The sequence below is a fragment of the Nicotiana sylvestris genome, chromosome 8 (assembly GCF_000393655.2).
Source record: "Nicotiana sylvestris chromosome 8, ASM39365v2, whole genome shotgun sequence".
In the NCBI taxonomy this organism is placed as follows: Eukaryota; Viridiplantae; Streptophyta; class Magnoliopsida; order Solanales; family Solanaceae; genus Nicotiana; species Nicotiana sylvestris.
The window spans coordinates 178,413,294-178,431,518 of NC_091064.1; the positions used below are offsets into that span (position 1 = coordinate 178,413,294).

Here is an 18,225-nt window from a genome sequence, read left to right on the forward strand (position 1 = left end):
CTTGTTGATATTGATATGAGGCTGAGAGCCTGTTTATGATGTCACGAGGTGGCTTGATATTGCGCTTGGGCCGTAAGGGGCCCCTCCAGGAGTCTGCACACCCCCAGTGAGTGTGGGTACCCATTGCGATATGAGATTGAGCCCGAGGGGCTGGTATTGTTCTATGTGAATGCCCGAGGGGCTGGTACTGTTCTGAAATGTTGCCCGAGGGGCAGATTTGTTGATACTGTGCCCGAGGGGCGAACCTTTATGTAGTTATTTTTCTTAATCGACTGTCAATTAATTAAAAAGGCTTTTCATGAAACTACATTTGAGATAAATAATTTTACCTATATTTCACTAATTTACTGATTTTACTTGGTTTTACTGCTTCATTATAGAATACTTTGTGCCTTACGTGATTTCTTGCTTTAAATCTTTATTTACATTTGTTACTCACTGAGTTGGAGTACTCACTTTACTCCCTGCACCCCTGTGTGCAGACTCAGGCGTTGTTGATCCTGCCAGTATGAGTTGAGAGCTCCCGGCGGACATTCGGAGTTCACGAGGTAGCTGCTTGACATCCGCAGACCCGTGTTTCTCCCTTCTTATCATTTCTATCTCACATTAGACTTTTGTACTAGTTGTAGACCTTTCAGACTTGTATTAGATTTTATAGATGCTCGTGACTAGTGACACCCCAGTTAGGGCTGTGTTGGGTTGTTCTTCCGCGTATTTATGATATTATCTGCTACTTTGGATTATCTATTCATGTTTAGACTGTTTCTAAATGCTAAATTGTTAATAATCTGAAAATGGGAAGTGTCGGTTGGCCTTGTCTTCACGAAAGGCGCAATCACGACCGGGTCCGAGTTTAGGGTTGTGACAAGTTGGTATCATAGCCTAGGTTACATAGGTCTCACGAGTCATAAGAAAGTTTAGTAGAGTCTCGCGGATCGGTACGGAGACGTCTGTATTTATCCTCGAGAGGCTGCAGAACCTTTAGGAAAAATTTCACATTCATGAATTTTTATCGTGCATCCTTGATTCAATTTGAAAAGTAACTCTTTGAATCCCTTCCACGCGTTCGTATATGCGCATGAGCGCTCGGTATCGGATATGCATCGATGGCTTATGATTCCCTGATCGAGGGGCGAGATGTGATCTATGTGCATTGATGTTGGGCTAGTCTAGAGGACTCGAGGCCAGATTTTTGCCTATAGTTTGATCCCTGAGCTATTGATTTCGTTAGCGCATGTTTTTGGATCCATATGTTCTGTTGTGTCCCTATTAAGGGAGGTGATGACTGGATAGTTACGTGATGAGTGTGATGTGACAGCGAGATATATTCATATGATTTTGAAGCGACGAGAAGGGTCTGGTGGAGGATAGGAGGACTATTAGGTGATCGATTTTTTATCTTGATTTGAGGTATAGCCCCGAGTTTTGGGTGTGTGAAGAATCTTCCCATGTTTCCTAGTTGGGAGTGAAGTAAATTTCATGTTGTGGTCTGAGTTCAGACTCAAGAAGTTTAAGTGACTGCGTAATGTTTATGACAAAAGAAGGTATACAGAAATGTTAGTTTGAGGCAAAGCATGTGAGGTTATCTTCTGTGGATTGTTCTGAAGTTTGCGTAATCCCTTGTGTCATTTATTGGAAGATCTTTTTACCAGGGAAATATATGTTTTACAATTTGAATTTGGGTTACTCAAGAGAGTAGGCTTGACTACTACGAGAGTGAATGCGAGATTTGCAGAAGATATAAAGTACCAGATGGTCTGTGTTTCACGAGCTAATGACGGATTGAGTTTAATCTCACTTTGGTATTATGGCAGCAATAAAGTATATGCGTTATGAGTTACTGTGTATGTTTTGGTCTATGGCTTCGAGCCAAGTGGGGGAGTCCACTATTAATTAGTCGATTGCACGATTATGTGCTATGTTGGTTCCAGGTTGAGGCGTGCGGGTGAATCAGTCATCGGCTCCAGCGCAAATTAATTCACCACCACCCGCCCAGTCAGCTAGGGGTCACCCTAGAGGGGGAAGTCGATCAGGTGGTGGTTGAGCCCATTTCTATGCACTTCTGGGAAGACCCAATGCTATTGCTTCAGATGTTGTTATTACAAGTATTGTTTCAGTCTGCCACAACGATGCCTCTGTATTATTTGATCTCGGTTCTACCTTTTCTTATGTGTCATCATTCTTTGCTCATTATTTGGGTACGCCCCTTGAGTTTCTTGCTTTACTTGTTCATGTATCTACCCCGGTGGGCGATACTGTTGTTGTAGACCGTATGTACCAGTCGTGTGTGGTGATTATTGGGGGTCTGGAGACCCGAGTAGATCTATTACTATTGAGCATAGTGGATTTTGATGTCATTTTAGGCATGGATTGGTTATCTCCGTGTCATGCTAAGACAGTCACATTGGCTATGTCAGGTGTGCCACGGATTGAGTGGCGAGTGTGACTGATTATGTTCCCAGTAGAGTGATCTCATTCTTGAAAGCTCAGTGAATGGTTGGGAAGGGTTGTCTTTCATATCTAGCATTTGTGAGGGATGTCGGGCTGAGGCTCCCAGTATTGATTTTTTCCCAGTTGTGAGGGATTTTCTCGATGTGTTTCCTGTAGACCTGTCGGGCATGCCCTCGGACAAGGATATTGATTTTGGTATTGGCCTAGTGCCAGTCACTCAGCCCATTTCTATTCCGCTGTATCGTATGGCACCAGCGGAGTTGAAGGAATTAAAAGAACGACTTCAGGAACTCCTTGATAAAGGGTTCATTTGACCTAGTGTGTCACCTTGGGGTACGCCGGTTCTGTTTGTGAAGAAGAAGGATGGCACAAATGTACATTGATTATAGGCAATTGAACAAGGTAACAATTTAGAACAAGTATCATTTGCCTCGCATTGATGATTTATTCGACCAGCTTCAGGGAGCGAGGGTGTTCTCCAAGATTGATCTCCATTCAGGTTATCACCAGTTGAAGATCAGGGACTCAGATATTCTTAAGATGGCTTTCAAGACCCGATATGGTCATTATGAGTTCTTGGTAATGTCTTTTAGGCTGACCGATTCCCCAACAACGTTCATGCATTTGATGAACAACGTGTTCCGACCTTATCTCGATTCGTTTGTCATAGTCTTCATTGACGATATTCTAGTGTATTCGCGTAGTCAAGAGGAGCACGCAGAGCATTTGAGAGTTGTGTTGCAGAGATTGAGAGAAGAGAAGCTTTATGCAAAGTTCTCCAAATGTGAGTTTTGGCTCAGTTCAGTGGCTTTCTTAGGGCACGTGGTGTCCAGCGAGGGTATTCAAGTTGATCAGAAGAAGATAGAGGCAGTTCAGAGTTGGCCCAGACCGTCCTCAGCCACAAAGATTCGTAGCCTTCTTTGTTTGGCGGGTTATTATCGCCGGTTTGTTCAGGGATTCTCATCTATCACATCGCCCTTGACCAAGTTGACTCAGAAGGGTGCTTCATTTGTATGGTCGGACGAGTGTGAGGAGAGCTTTCAGAAGCTTAAGACAGCTTTGACCACAACTCCAGTGTTGGTTTTTCCATTAGTTTCAGGTTCATATACCGTGTATTATGATACTTCGAGAGTTGGGATTGGTTGTGTATTGATGCAGAAGGGTAGAGTTATTGCTTATACTTCTCGTCAGTTGAAGCCCAATGAGAAGAACTACCCCGTTCATGATCTGGAGTTAGCTGCCATAGTTCAGCGTTGAAAATTTGGAGGCATTACTTGTATTGCGTGTCTTGTGAGGTGTTCGCAGATCATCATAGTCTTCAGCATTTGTTCAAGCAAAAGGATCTTAATTTAAGGCAGCAGAGATGGTTGGAGTTGCTTAAGGGTTATGATATCACTATATTGTACCATCCGGGAGAGACCAATGTGGTGGCCGATGCTTTGAGCCGGAAGGCAGTGAGTATGGGGATTTTGGCATATATCCTAGTTGGGGAGAGACCTCTTGCAGTTGATGTTCAAGCCTTGGCCAATCGATTCGTGAGGTTAGATATTTCGGAGCCTAGTCAGGTATTGGCTTGTGTGGTTTCTCGGTCTTCTTTATATGATCGCATCAGGGAGCGCCAGTATGATAATCCGCATTTGCTAGTCCTTAGGGACAAATTTCAACATGATGATGCTAGAGATATGACCATTGGTGATGATGGGGTGTTAAGGATGCAGGGCCAGATTTGTGTGCCCAATGTGGATGGGCTTCGAGAGTTGATTCTAGAGGAGGCCCATAGCTCGCGGTATTCCATTCATCCAGGTGCCGCGAAGATGTATCAGGATTTGAGGCAGCATTATTCGTAGAGAAGAACGAACAAAGACATTGTGGGATTTGTAGCTCGGTGTCTCAATTGTCAGCAGGTGAAATATGAGCATCAGAGACCGGGTGGCTTGCTTCAGCGGATGGATATTCCCGAGTAGAAGTGGGAGAGGATCACTATGGACTTTGTTGTTGGACTTCCACGGACTTTGAGAAAGTTCGATGTTATTTGGGTGATTGTGGATCAGCTGATCAAGTCCGCGCACTTCATTCCTGTGTGTACTACCTATTCCTCAAAGCGGTTGGCAGAGATCTATATTCGGGAGATTGTTGGTTTGCATAGTGTCCCAGTTTCCATCATTTCAAATAGGGGCACTCAGTTTACTTCACAGTTTTTGAGGTTTGTGCAGCGAGAGTTGGGTACTTAGGTTGAGTTGAGCACAACTTTTCACCCTCAAACGGACGGGTAGTCCGAGCGCACTATTCAGATATTGGAGGACATGTTACGTGCTTGTGTCATTGATTCGGAGGGTCATGGGATCAGTTTCTACCACTTGCAGAGTTTGCTTATAACAACAACTACTAGTCGAGTATTCAGATGGCTCCATATGAGGCTTTGTATGGGAGGCGGTGTAGATCTCCAGTTGGTTGGTTCAAGCCCGGTGGAGCTAGGCTATTGGGGACTGATTTGGTACAGGATGCTTTAGAAAAGGTAAAGGTGATTCAGGAGAGTCTTCGTACAGCGCAGTCGAGGCAAAAGAGTTATGCTGACAAGAAGGTTCCAGATATGTCCTACATGGTTAGTGAGAAGGTTCTATTGAAGTTTTCACCCATGAAGGGTGTTATGAGATTTGGGAAGAAAGGGAAATTGAGCCCTCGGTTCATTGGGCCTTTTGAGGTGCTTCAGAGGATTGAGGAGGTGGCTTATGAGCTTGCTTTACCACCCGGCTTGTCGAGTGTGCATCCGGTATTTCATGTTTCTATGCTCCGGAAGTATATTGGGGATCCGTCTCATGTTCTGAATTTCAGCACGGTTTAGTTGGATGATGATTTGACCTATGATATGGAGCTAGTAGCTATTTTGGGTCGTTAGGTTCAAAAGTTGAGGTCAAAGGATATAGCTTCAGTGAAAGTGCAGTGGAGAGGTCGGCCCGTGGAGGAGGCTACCTGGGAGACCGAGCGGGAGATGCAGAGCAGATATCCTCACCTATTTGAGGCTTCAGGCATGTTTCTTGATTCGTTCGCGGACGAACGTTTATTTAAGTAGGGGAGGATGTGACGACCCGGCTAGTTGTCTCATGAGTTACCACTCCGTTTTCCCCATTTCTGCTTCTTTACGCTTCCTTATCCGTGTTTTGTGATATCGGGTTGGTCGGATCGAGTCCGGAATGATTTTGGTAAGGTTTGAGACACTTAATCTCTTTTAAAAAGTTAAAGTTGGAAAAGTCAACCGGATATTGATTATGTGTTAGAAGGCTCGGATGTGAGTTCCGGTGGTTTGGCTAGCTTTGGGAGTTGATTTAGGACTTAGGAGCGTGATCGGAATGAGTTTTGGAGGTCCGGAGAAGATTTAGGCTTAAATTGGCGAAGTTGATTTTTTGGCGATTTCCGGTTGGTAGGCGGGATTTTGATATAGGGGTCAGAATGGAATTCCGAGAGTTGCAATAGTTCTGTTGTGTCATTTGGGATGTATGTGCAAAATTTCAGGTCATTCGGACGTGGTTTGGTTGGGTTTTTGATCAAAAGCGGAATTTGGAAGATTTTAGAAACTTAGGCTTGAAGAAGGAAATTAAGGCTTGGGCAGAATGTTTTTAACTCGTCTTGTCCGCGATTTTGCGGCTCATTTCCTCCATAGTTGGTCGTTTTTGGAGATTTTTGAAGGAGATTGAAGAGGGGTTCGAGGGGAATCACTTGGAGGTATTAAAACTCGATTATTATGTGAATTTCACCTAGAAAATCATGGAATCTAAGCCTAAAATTAAAGAGCTAGAGCTTGAAATTGGAGACCACACATTTGGGATTTGAAGGGTCATTTGTGGATGAATTTTGAAGTTTTTGATATGTATGGACTCGTGGGAAGATAAGGAATCTCTTGGTGTAAAAATTTCTGAATTTTAAGACGTGGGCCCGGGGGTCGGGTTTTGGCAATTTCAGGAGTTGTGCCTTTTATTGATTGTTTTCGCTTGGGCTTCGTTCCCTTAGCATATTTTGACGTCCTCGTTCTGATTCTGGATAGATTCGACGCGACTGTAGGCCAATTCGAGGGGCAAAGGCATCGCGAGCTAGAGATTTAGCAGGTTCGAGGTGAGTAATGATTGTAAATGATGTTCTGAGGGTTTGAAACCCCGGATTGTACATCGTGGTGCTATATTGAAGTGAAACACACGCTTGATGACGAGCGTTGGGTCGTGCACTATTGGGGATTGTGACTTGGTCCCTCCCGATTGATGATTTTACCGTATACTTCACTGAAATCTATTTGCTATCATCATTATTTGGGTTGAATGCCATATTTGGGCTTCATGCCAACTATTTAAATCCTTCGGGGATTTTTATTGATATTTCCTCACTGTTTTGACTTTAACTTGTACTCAGTCATGCTATATTCTACTGTTTTCAAAACTCAGCCATGTTTACTCTGCTTTAACACTTGAAATGATATATTAAATCATATTTTGGGCTGAGCATCATGTTTTACTGTTGCCCGAGTAGCTTATGTAATTTTTGACTGAGTAAGGCCGAGGGCCTGTGTTGTGAGGATACTTTTGGGTTGGGTTGCACGCTGAAGCGGTGATACACTGATTTGATTATGAGGACGAGGGCCTGAGATATGTACGCTACGAGGTGGCTTATTGATATTGATATGAGGCCGAGAGCCTGTTTATGATGCCACGAGGTGGCTTGGTATTGCGCTTGGGCCGTAAGGGGACCCTCCAGGAGTTTGCACACCCCCAGTGAGCATGGATACCCATTGTGATATGAGATTGAGTCCGAGGGGCTGGTATTGTTCTATGTGAATGCCCGAGGGGCTGGTACTGTTCTGAAATGTTGCCCGAGGTGCAGATTTGTTGATACTGTGCCCGAGGGGCGAACCTTTATGTGGTTATTTTTCTTAATTGACTGTCAATTACCTGTTTAATCAATAAAAAAGCTTTTTATGAAATTACATTTGAGATAAATAATTTTACCTATCTTTCACTGATTTACTGATTTTACTTGGTTTTACTGCTTCATTATAGAATGCTTTGTGCCTTACGTGATTTCTTACTTTCAGTCTTTATATACATTTGCTACTCACTGAGTTGGAGAACTCACTTTACTCCCTGCACCCTTGTGTGCAGATTCAGGCGTTGCTGATCCTTGAGAGCTCCCGGCGGACATTCGGAGTTCACGAGGTAGCTGCTTAACGTCCGCAGACCCGTGTTTCTCCCTCTTTATAATTTCTATCTCATATCAGACTTTTGTACTCGTTTTAGACATTTCAGACTTGTATTAGATTTTATAGATGCTCATGACTAGTGACACTCCGGTTAGGGCTGTGTTGGGTTGTTCTTCCGCGTATTTGTGATATTATTTGCTACTTTAGATTATATATTCATGTTTAGTCTGTTTCTAAATGCTAAATTGTTAATAATTGGAAAAATGGGAAGTGTCGGCTGGCCTTGTCTTCACGAGAGGCGCCATCACGACCGGGTCCAGGTTTAGGGTCGTGACACCTCGATTCCAATTTATCCACTTTCCCTTTTAGCACATGTGCTAAACAACACCCAAACCTGAATGTGCCGTAAACTGGGCTTGCCCCCAGTCCACAATTATGTTGGGGTTGAAGGTACTGACTTTGAAGGAACTAGATTCATAATGTAATTTGCTTTTTCTAAATCATATCCTCAAAAAGAAGAAGCCAAATCAGAATAACTTAACATTGATCTAATAAGGGTTCTATTTCTTCTTTCTGTCGCACCATTTGTTGTGGTGTTCCTGGGGTAGATAATTGAGATGTAATTCCACAATCTGATAAGTATTTAATGAATTTCACAGAAAGGTATGCACCACCACGATCAGATCGCAATATTTTGATATGTTTATCATGTTGTTTCTCTATTTCCGTCTTAAATTCTTTGAATTTCTCAAAGCATTCAAACTTACGGTACAACCAATAAATGTATTCATATTTTGAGTAATCATATGTGGAAGTCACAAAATACTCAAAACTACCTCTTGCTTGTATATGTATAGGGCCACACAAATCAGAGTGCATTAAATCTAACTTATCGTTAACTTTATTTCCTTTTAAGGGAAAATATCTCTTGGTCATTTTACCTTCTAAACAGGATTCGCATATTGGCAGTGCCTCCACTTTTAATGAACTCAAAGATCCATCTGAAATCAACCTCGAAATCCTATTTAGATTTATATGACCTAAACGTAAGTGACACAAATAAGTTTGGCTCAATTCAGAAATGTGTTTTCTTTTATGTGGCAGATTAATGTTATTTAATTTTATGGTCATAGCACACGAGGAGAGATATCAAGAATAAAAAGAGCATGTACTCTAGTAGTAGTGTAGATAAAGCGTTTATTCAACTTAATAACAATAGAGTTATTAGTTTAATAAACATTATAACCAACATATATTATTTTCGAAACCGAAATCAAATTCCTTCTAATAGAAGGAACATAGAGGATATCTTTCAAAACTAAAACTCTATCACTACTAAACGAAACTCTAATATCTTCTAATGCTAAAGCTGGTGTTGGCTCGCCATTGACTTGAAAAATGCAAACTTCATTCTCACTTAGCCGCCGCGTTTGTTGAACCCTATGCAAAGTAGTGCAGATATGATTAGTGGCTCCTGAATCTACACACCAAAACATGATAGAGACAGTCGCTAAACAAGTTTCAACGACATTTAAATTCTAATTACCTTACTTATTCAACTTTGCTAGATAGGCAGGGCATTGCTTTTTGTGATGCTCAGGTTGCTTGCAACGATAGCACTTTCCTTTGGGCTTTTTCACACCAGCAGCCGCACCTCCAAGTGCCAAAACCTTGTGAGCCTTCTTCTTTTTCTTACTGCCTTTTGACTTAGAAACCGAAGCTTTCTTAACATTCAGTAACACAATAGGAACTTGCTATTTGAAAATAGATTTTGCCGCTTGCAGCTCATTCAACTATTTCGCTAGTAACAAATCCATTTTGTTCATATTATAGTTCAAGCAAAATTGTTGAAAACTGTCAGGCATCTGCAGGACCATCTCAACTTGAGATTCCTTATCAATCACAGCTCCAAGGACCTCCAGTTCATCCAGAAGACCTATCATCTTCAGAACATGGTCCCTAACCGATGATCCTTCAGCCATCTTGGTATTCAAAAGGGCTTTCATGGCTGTCTGCTTAGCCGCACAATTTTTGTCATCGAATATCGCTTTGAGACTTTTGAGCATGTCATAAGCAGACCCCATAGACTGATGCCGATGTTGCAAAACATTCGCCATAGAGGCAAGAATGTAACATCCACCATCTCAACAGCCTTAACCCATTTGTCATAGGCCTTAACCTAATTATCAGTAGCATCTTCATCAGGTTTTTCTGGGCATTCCTTAGTGATTACGAATTTGTAACCTTCAGCAGTTAGGACAATATCAAGATTCCTTTTCCAGTCAACATTATTCATCCTTCTAACTTGTTTTAGTTCAAAATTAAGGTAAGTGAGTTGAATGAAGACATGGTTAATATGAGAGATATTCACATTAAATAGATCATTAGTCATGCATTTAAAAAAATAAAATCTAAAATAGCACATATCACATATAACCATGCTCGTTGAACAGTTAGATTCGTTAGGGGAACTTAACTATTCGTGCAAAATATATGAGTTATGTAAGATATTTACCCCATAAATTAAAACAGGACCAACTTAGATGGAGAGTAAACTATCAATTTAAGATAGTTAAATATCACTTTTATAAACCCTAGTTTTATTGAATCAACATGCAACTCAGTTGGAGAGTTAATACAAGTTATCAAATAACTAGAGGCAAAACTACACTAATCATCTATAATGAATTTATCCAATGTGGAAGAAGACCTATGTCAACATATAAATTTATTATATTACTGTAAAACATGATTGGAAACCATGGGATTGAACCCTACCACTAGGGGTGTCAATGGTTCGGTTCGGCCGGTTATTTTATAAAATTTGTACCATACCAATTTTTCGGTTATTCTGTTATGTATAACCAAAATTAGACTTCTCGAAACCGTCCCAATCATGTCGGTTTCTCTTCGGCATCGGTACGGCTCGGTAAATTTTCAGTAATTTTTTTTAATGTCATGTAAAAGTCACTAGTAGAAGTAGAATGCAATAACATACGTACTTTTATATGACTTAGCAAAACTCTCTAGATATTTTTACAGTTTAAAAAGTGATGAATTAAGAAAATATGAAAGATTACTAGAGTATAGATCCATCAACTATTCTACATCAACGTAAAAAAACTAAGCAAATACAAAAATAATATAAATTGCATGAGTGGAAAAATATTAACTAAACTGGGATTCAAGAATAAAGTCTATAGAAGATTAAATATTCAAAAATATAAATCAAAATCATACGAAAGGAAACATGTTCAATATATTGTAGTTTGCTACTCATAATCGCGATAATACCTTGTGTCTTGCTAGTGAACATGCTGAAAATAATTTAGTTTTAATATGAGTAGCATAATAGGTTTGGGAATTAAGATTTTGAGTTTAATTACTTGTTGGCTTGTAACTATTTCTTAATTCCAAGGCCCAAGAAAAAATTTAATATTTTATTATTTTTAAACTTAATATATAAATATATTATTCACATTGTAAATTTATTTGGTACAGTTCGGTATTTTTTCATAAAATAAAAAACCTACGCTAATTATTGGTACGGTTATAGATTTATATAAAAACCTACGATTTTATTAAAAGAAATCTAAAATTCGGTTCGGTACGGTGTAGTTCGGTCGGTTTAGTCAGTTTTTAAATATCCATTGACACCCTACCTACCACCATTGTTTCTTAAAAAAGTATTAAATTTTTTTCTAGAAAATAGAAAAATGGCCAAAACCCATCTAAACGATCCTGAATACCCTAAAAACGACATACATCATGAGCAAAGATGATGAATATTGCTCACTGGGTCATTTTCGATGAACCTTCAAAATTTGAGGTCAATCGAAGTTCGACATAATTTCAGAATTCCAAATTCATGTCCTATTTGCAAATCTGTTTTTGGCATTTTTTAAGGGTTCTGTTTATTTTGATTCGTTCATATTACATAACATACTTATGTATGTTAATCCATGATTTCAGAACTCAAAATATTATTATAACAGTGTCACTTTTGTATATATAAAAAATTGTTTTCATGAAATAAACACAACAAACATAGGAAAAATAACACTATTTTCATGAAATAGAAAATCACTATTCATACTTATGTATGTGAATCCATAATTTCATAACTGAAATAGTACTCAAAACAGTCACGTTTTTATATTAAAAAAAATATCACTGTTATCATGGATAAAAAATGCGACAAAACATGAGAAAAATAGCATTGACATGAAATAAAACACCACTATTTATACTTATGTATGTTAATCCATAATTTCAGAATTAAAATATTACTTAAAATAGTCACATTTTTTGAGAAAACACCACTGTTTTCATAGAATAACCACACTAAACATGTATAATTAAACAACACATTTTAATATTACTTTATTCATGTTGTATTACATTATTTAGTTAGATGTAAGACGACATCTGATACCAATTGTTAGAACATGCGCAGCGGAAGCAAGCATACAACTCAAGTATCACAAACACGTAAACTAGACAATGATTCAATACGGAGATTAGAAGTACTAACCTTTTGAAAACGTTGCACAGGCCCTCCACAAAGAAAGAATCCAAGGCTGCAGTCTTCTGCTATGCTCCTTGTAAGATCTTGGACGAAATTTTTTGAGTGGGCAAAATAATACAATTTTGAATAGTGAGTTATTAGGTGAAAAAAGTCTTCCTTATGTAAACCCACAATTAAGTCAAAAGGGGGGGGGGGCTAAAAAACGTGTAAGATTCTACTAGTGCAAGTAGAATCCTACTCTAAATCAAAAGCATGACTTTTCTCCTAAGTCACATTTTATCCAAGTCTGTTCAAGTTTTTACTAGGTATAGCAGGGATCACATAAACAATAAGAGGCTACCAATTATAGTATTAATTCGAAATACAGATGAATTAAATCCTACTATAACTATTCGCAGTTTATTCCACTAAAAACTACAATTAAACTCTTCAATATGAATTTCAAAATTCATTAATACCTATTTTTAACTCCACGTGTTAAGATTACCAATACCAGTTAATTAAACTAAATCACTGATAATTTAATTTAATCAACTAATTAAATCCTCTATCAATTCCGCTTAAACCTTTCATGCGACGGATACAAAATTCACCGGCCGGATTTTCACATGAAAACTTATAAGCTTACATAAAGGGGTATCATCAAACTCAAAAACGAGTGACAGATTCCATTAACTATTATTATTTCACAAATGTTATTTATCGTTGTCCAATCTATTAGGCATACACTAACTCTAAATAGAGTTATACCTTTTGGTAAATCAAAATAATAAACAAATCACATTTATTATAATAACAATATCAAGATTAGGAGTATAAGCTCATTTAATGAATAAGAGAAAATATTTTATATATATTCAGTACAAAAATATCTTTTCTTTACTTGGTCCGCTCAATATACACCAAGTATACTAGCACAAGAAGTTGAAGTAAAACCACTCCCATAATCAAGATAATTTATTGATAGGTTTTCAATGTCTTTGACTTATACTTTGATGATCTAACAAACTTTATCAAGAACCAGATAGAGAACCTGACACACTTGGGCTACACTGCAAGTTAATGGATTCCAGCTTAATGTGAACTGCTATAGCTTCAGGGGATAGAGAACCAAACAAGGACCTGATACCATTGTTGTTCCCTCATAGTAGTACGAAGTCAATGGAACATAATTGGAAGCGACGTGACTGCCTACACTGTTTCTGCTTGCACTGCACTGTCTCCAGTGCCCACTTATTTCTTGACCAACTAAAGTTCTTACATCATTTCAAGTGATGTCATCAAGGTGTATCAACAATGAGTTTATATCAAAACATCACTTGAACACTTCCGTTCCTCATTCAAGCCTTTTGTAAAATAGAGAAATTAATTCTCACGAGCTTGAAGAACAAAGTTAAACGCTACTATTGATCAGTTTCTAAAGTGAGTATTTTGTTGTCCTTAGTTGAGTTATAACTTTGTGATTGTTCTTGTTGTATCTCCTAAATTTCTTAGACAGAAGCGTTGATTAGGAACCCTCTTGTAAAATCCGTAAACTCTCTGAGTTTATGTTGTGACTAGGTTTAGTCATAAACTAAAGTCTTTGTAACTAGAGAGTGACAAAGTGGATTGTGGTGAGAGTATCACAAATTAGTTAAAGTCTTTGTAACTAGAGAGTGACAAAGTGACTTGTGGTGAGAGTACCACAAGTTACTTGAGTTGAATTCTTTGTAATAAAGTTATTACAAAGTGGCTTGTAATAGGCATTTACAAGTTAGTGAAGTTGAAAGCCTACAGGTGTAGGTCGTGGTTCTTGTCCCCTTGAGTTGGGATTTTTCCACATAAAAATCATATGTCTCATTTAATTACAGTTTTATTAGCATTCTCAGCATAACCTCATAGAGGACCAGGTAATCTACTGTTTGGTGGACTTATACAAACTAACAATTATACTTTAATCTTGTGCTACAATCATCAAGATATTTTGCCCAACAATATCTTCGTTTGTGAACATAGTTTATTAATTATGAGAAACGATAATTTAATCTTCTGTGCATGAGTTAAGACTCCATACACTAAATTATCGACTATATAACTAAAGGACACACATTTAACAAATGATCTATTTAAAATAATACTTAATTAAATTGAATAAATCAAATAAACAATTGTTCCATGAAGAATAGAACACAATACTATAACTAAACCACATGGTTAATAGTATATCCTAACACCAAGAACATCATAATTCTCTAATTTTAAAAGCTTAAAATTCTTGTTTGGGATTCGAAGTTAATGATTAATTACTGTTCAAATCGTCTTGAGTATTGATATTCAATACTTAAAATTTTAGTTTAAATACTAATTTGGTGATTTACTTTAAAAATTTTAAAACTTCATTATTGGTCCTTAGAAAGTGTTGAAGAAGAAAAAGTGGGTCCGCCTTGATTTGGTGTTACTTGACAAAATAGGTTATTGGGATCATTTTTACTAGTACTTGTAGGTTTTGTTTGAAATTTGAGATCATTTGGAGCAGATTTGGAGTAGTTAGATTGAAAATGAAATTGCAAATTCGAAAAATATTTTATGCCAATTGCGTACACTTTAACAAATAATTTAACAGATAGGTCGATTGTAGATAATAAAAAGTTACGCTAATCTGCTAGAGTTTGGTAAACAATTGTAAAAGCACAAAATTATAACAGCCCAGCCCGCTAGTGATATTATCCGTTCTGGGCCTAGGCCTTCACGAGTTTAAAACGCGTCACTAGGGTCTAAGGATTGTTAACTTATATACCCAGAATCCCTCTTGTGTTTTGCCGATGTGGGACTCTGTCTAAAGTCTGGGGTGTTACATGCACCCTCTCTTATGGACTCAGCGTCCTCGTTGAGGTTTGCCCCACCGCATGGGGTTCGCCTAGACTCAGCGTTGAAGTTTGCCCGACCGTATGTATATATGTACAGATATACATGAACTGAAAATTGTCCGACTCCATAGGATTTTATTATCCATCATTTCCGAAAGAGGATCATAATTTACTTCACGCTTTTGAAAACTTCTCCAGGGACCATTAGGTACACTAGTAGATCCTTGTAATGCATTTCATCGACTGGCAAATGGGTAATTTAAGCGTACTATATAGATATTAGAGAATACGTTGAGAGCTTGCATTCTTTATTCTTGAGATAGTTGAGATGCTTACCTACCTTTTCACCTAAACATTTTATGACAGTAACTTGTAGTCAAGCATCCAGATTAATCTTATATAAAGCCTTGTATGGTAGACGACATCTTTATTTATGGGATTGTTTGAAGTTGGTGAGGCTGAGTTATTGGAACCAGACCTGGTACATGAAGCTATTGATGAGGTCTGGTTTATTGTAGAGATTACTCGCAACTCAAAGCACACAAAAGTCTTATGCGGATAAGAGGAGAAGAGACATAGTATTCACAATTGGGGATAGAGTGTTGTGAAAAGTGTGATGCGATTCGAAATGAAAAAAAAGAGGTAAGTTGAACCCGATGTTTATAGGACCGTACGAGATACTTGACTAGTAGGAGCTACGGCATATCGTTTGGCACTTCTCATGAACTGTCTTTTATTCATCCAGTGTTTCATGTCTCCATGCTGAAAAAATGTAAATCAGACTCATCTCAAGTGTTTGAAACACCAACTATACTGCTTGATGAGAAGTTATCTTATGAGGAGGAGCCGATGACTATTGTTGATAAACAAGTAGAAAGCCACGATCAAAAGAAATTGTGTTCATAAAAGTCTTATGGAGAAATCATACCGTTGAAGAAGCTACATGGGAAGTGGACGATGCTACGTGAGACAAGCACCTTCATTTACATCAGTCTAGAGGTATGTACCTGAGATAAATTTGGGGACCGAATTTCTTAAGGTGGAGAAAATGTAATACTCTGCATTTTTTTAACAAGGATATATAAGTCTTTAGCCAAATAATAATAATAATAATATAATACAAAGATAAGAAAAGCTCAAAAAAAAAAAGAAAAAAAAAAAGAAAAAAGGATAAAAAAGATAATGGGCCGAAACTCATAAGAAAGACTTGATAAATTCCAAAAAAAAAAAAAAGGTTTCACGTTTCTGCCGCAACCAAGTCAGAAAGAAAGAAACCAAATTAACCAACAATTGAAATATCAAATTTGAGAAGATATAGGGATTCAATTTCCACCAGACATGAAGATTAGAAGAGGGATTAAGGGAAGTTTTGGTTCTACAAATTGTGGAGCGAAATAGAGAAGAAAGAGTTAGGCGGAAGCTTTGGTGCTGCAAGAAAAGTTATTTCCAACCACAAATTGTCTAGATTTCAAAGTGTTTTAATCAATATAATCGTCCCCAACCATTGTTAATTCTAAATTCAAGATATATCTTTTTACTCCGGTGATATGGGTATCTTTAATTTATTATGGTTTGAGTTAAATAGTGATGTTGGTAACTTAGTGAGTTTCAAATGAATTAGATACAAGAAATACCCATGAACAAGTTTAAAATTTTTATTCTAAGTAATTGGATAATTTTCTGGTAGATACTTTTGAGGTATTGCGAATGCTTGCAACTACGTGAAATAGAGTAAATTGCTATTTTTTCAAGCAACTCAAATTCTTCTTTTGCCCATTCCAAATTGTATTAGAAGTCTAAGTTTAATGACAAACATGGAAAGAAGAACTAGTTTGCTAACCATTTTAGTACTACTGAAGTGATAACAGAGAATCAACCTTCATATTCTAGAGGAATGAGACAAGAAAATTTATCAAATGTGGCAGGTTTAGACCAGTTACGTAGGTGGTTGAAGAAGTGAACCAAGTGCTCGCAAGTGACCTGTCACGACCCAAACCCCGCTCCGGTCGTGATGGCGCCTCTCGTGAAGACAAGACCAGCCAACAAACCCATATCGCTTTTTCAAAAATAGTTAAACATCAATAAACAGCTTAAATATGATTTAATGATATAATTAACGGAAGCACAACCTGACACATCCCTAACCGGGGTGTCGCAAGTCACGAGCATCTACTAAGGTATAAATACAACTGAAAGCCGGGAGTGTACAAATACAGACTAATGAAATGAGGAGAGAGAAAAGCAGTGTTGCGAACGCCGGCAGCTACCTTGCTAAACCCTGATGACTCTGCCTCCGATCAGCCTAAACATACTTGAATCGGCACACAAGGTGCAGGGAGTAATGTGAGTACTCCGACTCAGTGAGTAATAATAATAAATAAAGACTGAAGGCAAAAAATCACGCAAAAACACAAAGTATTCCATACTGAAGCAGTAAAATCACTTTAAACAGTAAAGCAGTGAGAAATCAAGTGAAAATCCCTTTTTCCAACAAATAAAGCAAGTAGTTTACAAGTGAGTAACAAAAGTGATAGAAATGTAAACAGCCCATCGGGCAAAACATGTACAACAAACAGCCCCTCGGGCATAATATCAACAGAACCAGCCCCTCGGGCTCAATATCAGAACAGTGCCATCCCCTCGGACTCAATATCAGAATAGTAACAGCCCCTCGGGCTTAATTTTAGATCAGTAACAGCCCCTCGGGCTCACTCTAAGAATAGTATCAGCCTCTCGGGCTACATCACAATCACTCATATCAGCCTCTCGGGCATAGTATCAATCACTCAGAACAATGGGTACCCGCACTTACTGTGGGTGTGCAGACTCTGGAGGGGCCCCTTACGGCCCAAGCGCTATATCAATCCACCTCGTGGCATCATCACTCAGCATATCCTCACATCACTCAAGCCACCGCGTGGCATATAAAGTATCTCAGGCCCTCGACCTCATATCACTCGACCTCACATCACTCAAGCCACCTCGTGGCATAAATAGTATCCCAGGCCCTCGGCCTCATATCACTCAGCATATCCTCACATATGGCCCTCGGCCTCACTCAGTCCGGAAATCATCATAAGCCCCTCGGGCATTTGTAAAACAGTAGTTCTCAGCCCAAAGTACCATTTAGAAATATCATTTGAGTTTTCAAATCTGCATAAAAATGGCTGAGTTTGTAAAACAATAATTATCAACAGGGCTGAGTTTAAATATAAGTC

General features: G+C 38.5%; 1 protein-coding gene across 1 annotated transcript; it reads right to left on the reverse strand.

Moving 5' to 3' along the window:
* Positions 1-9,180: 9,180 nt before the first annotated feature.
* LOC104219242 (uncharacterized) lies at positions 9,181-9,750 on the reverse strand. Its single transcript, XM_009769886.1, has 2 exons — positions 9,508-9,750; positions 9,181-9,387 (listed from the first exon to the last, which is right to left on the reverse strand). Exons 1-2 carry the CDS (start codon positions 9,748-9,750, stop codon positions 9,181-9,183), a joined length of 450 nt encoding a protein of 149 aa, XP_009768188.1.
* Between the last annotated feature and the right edge of the window lie 8,475 nt (positions 9,751-18,225).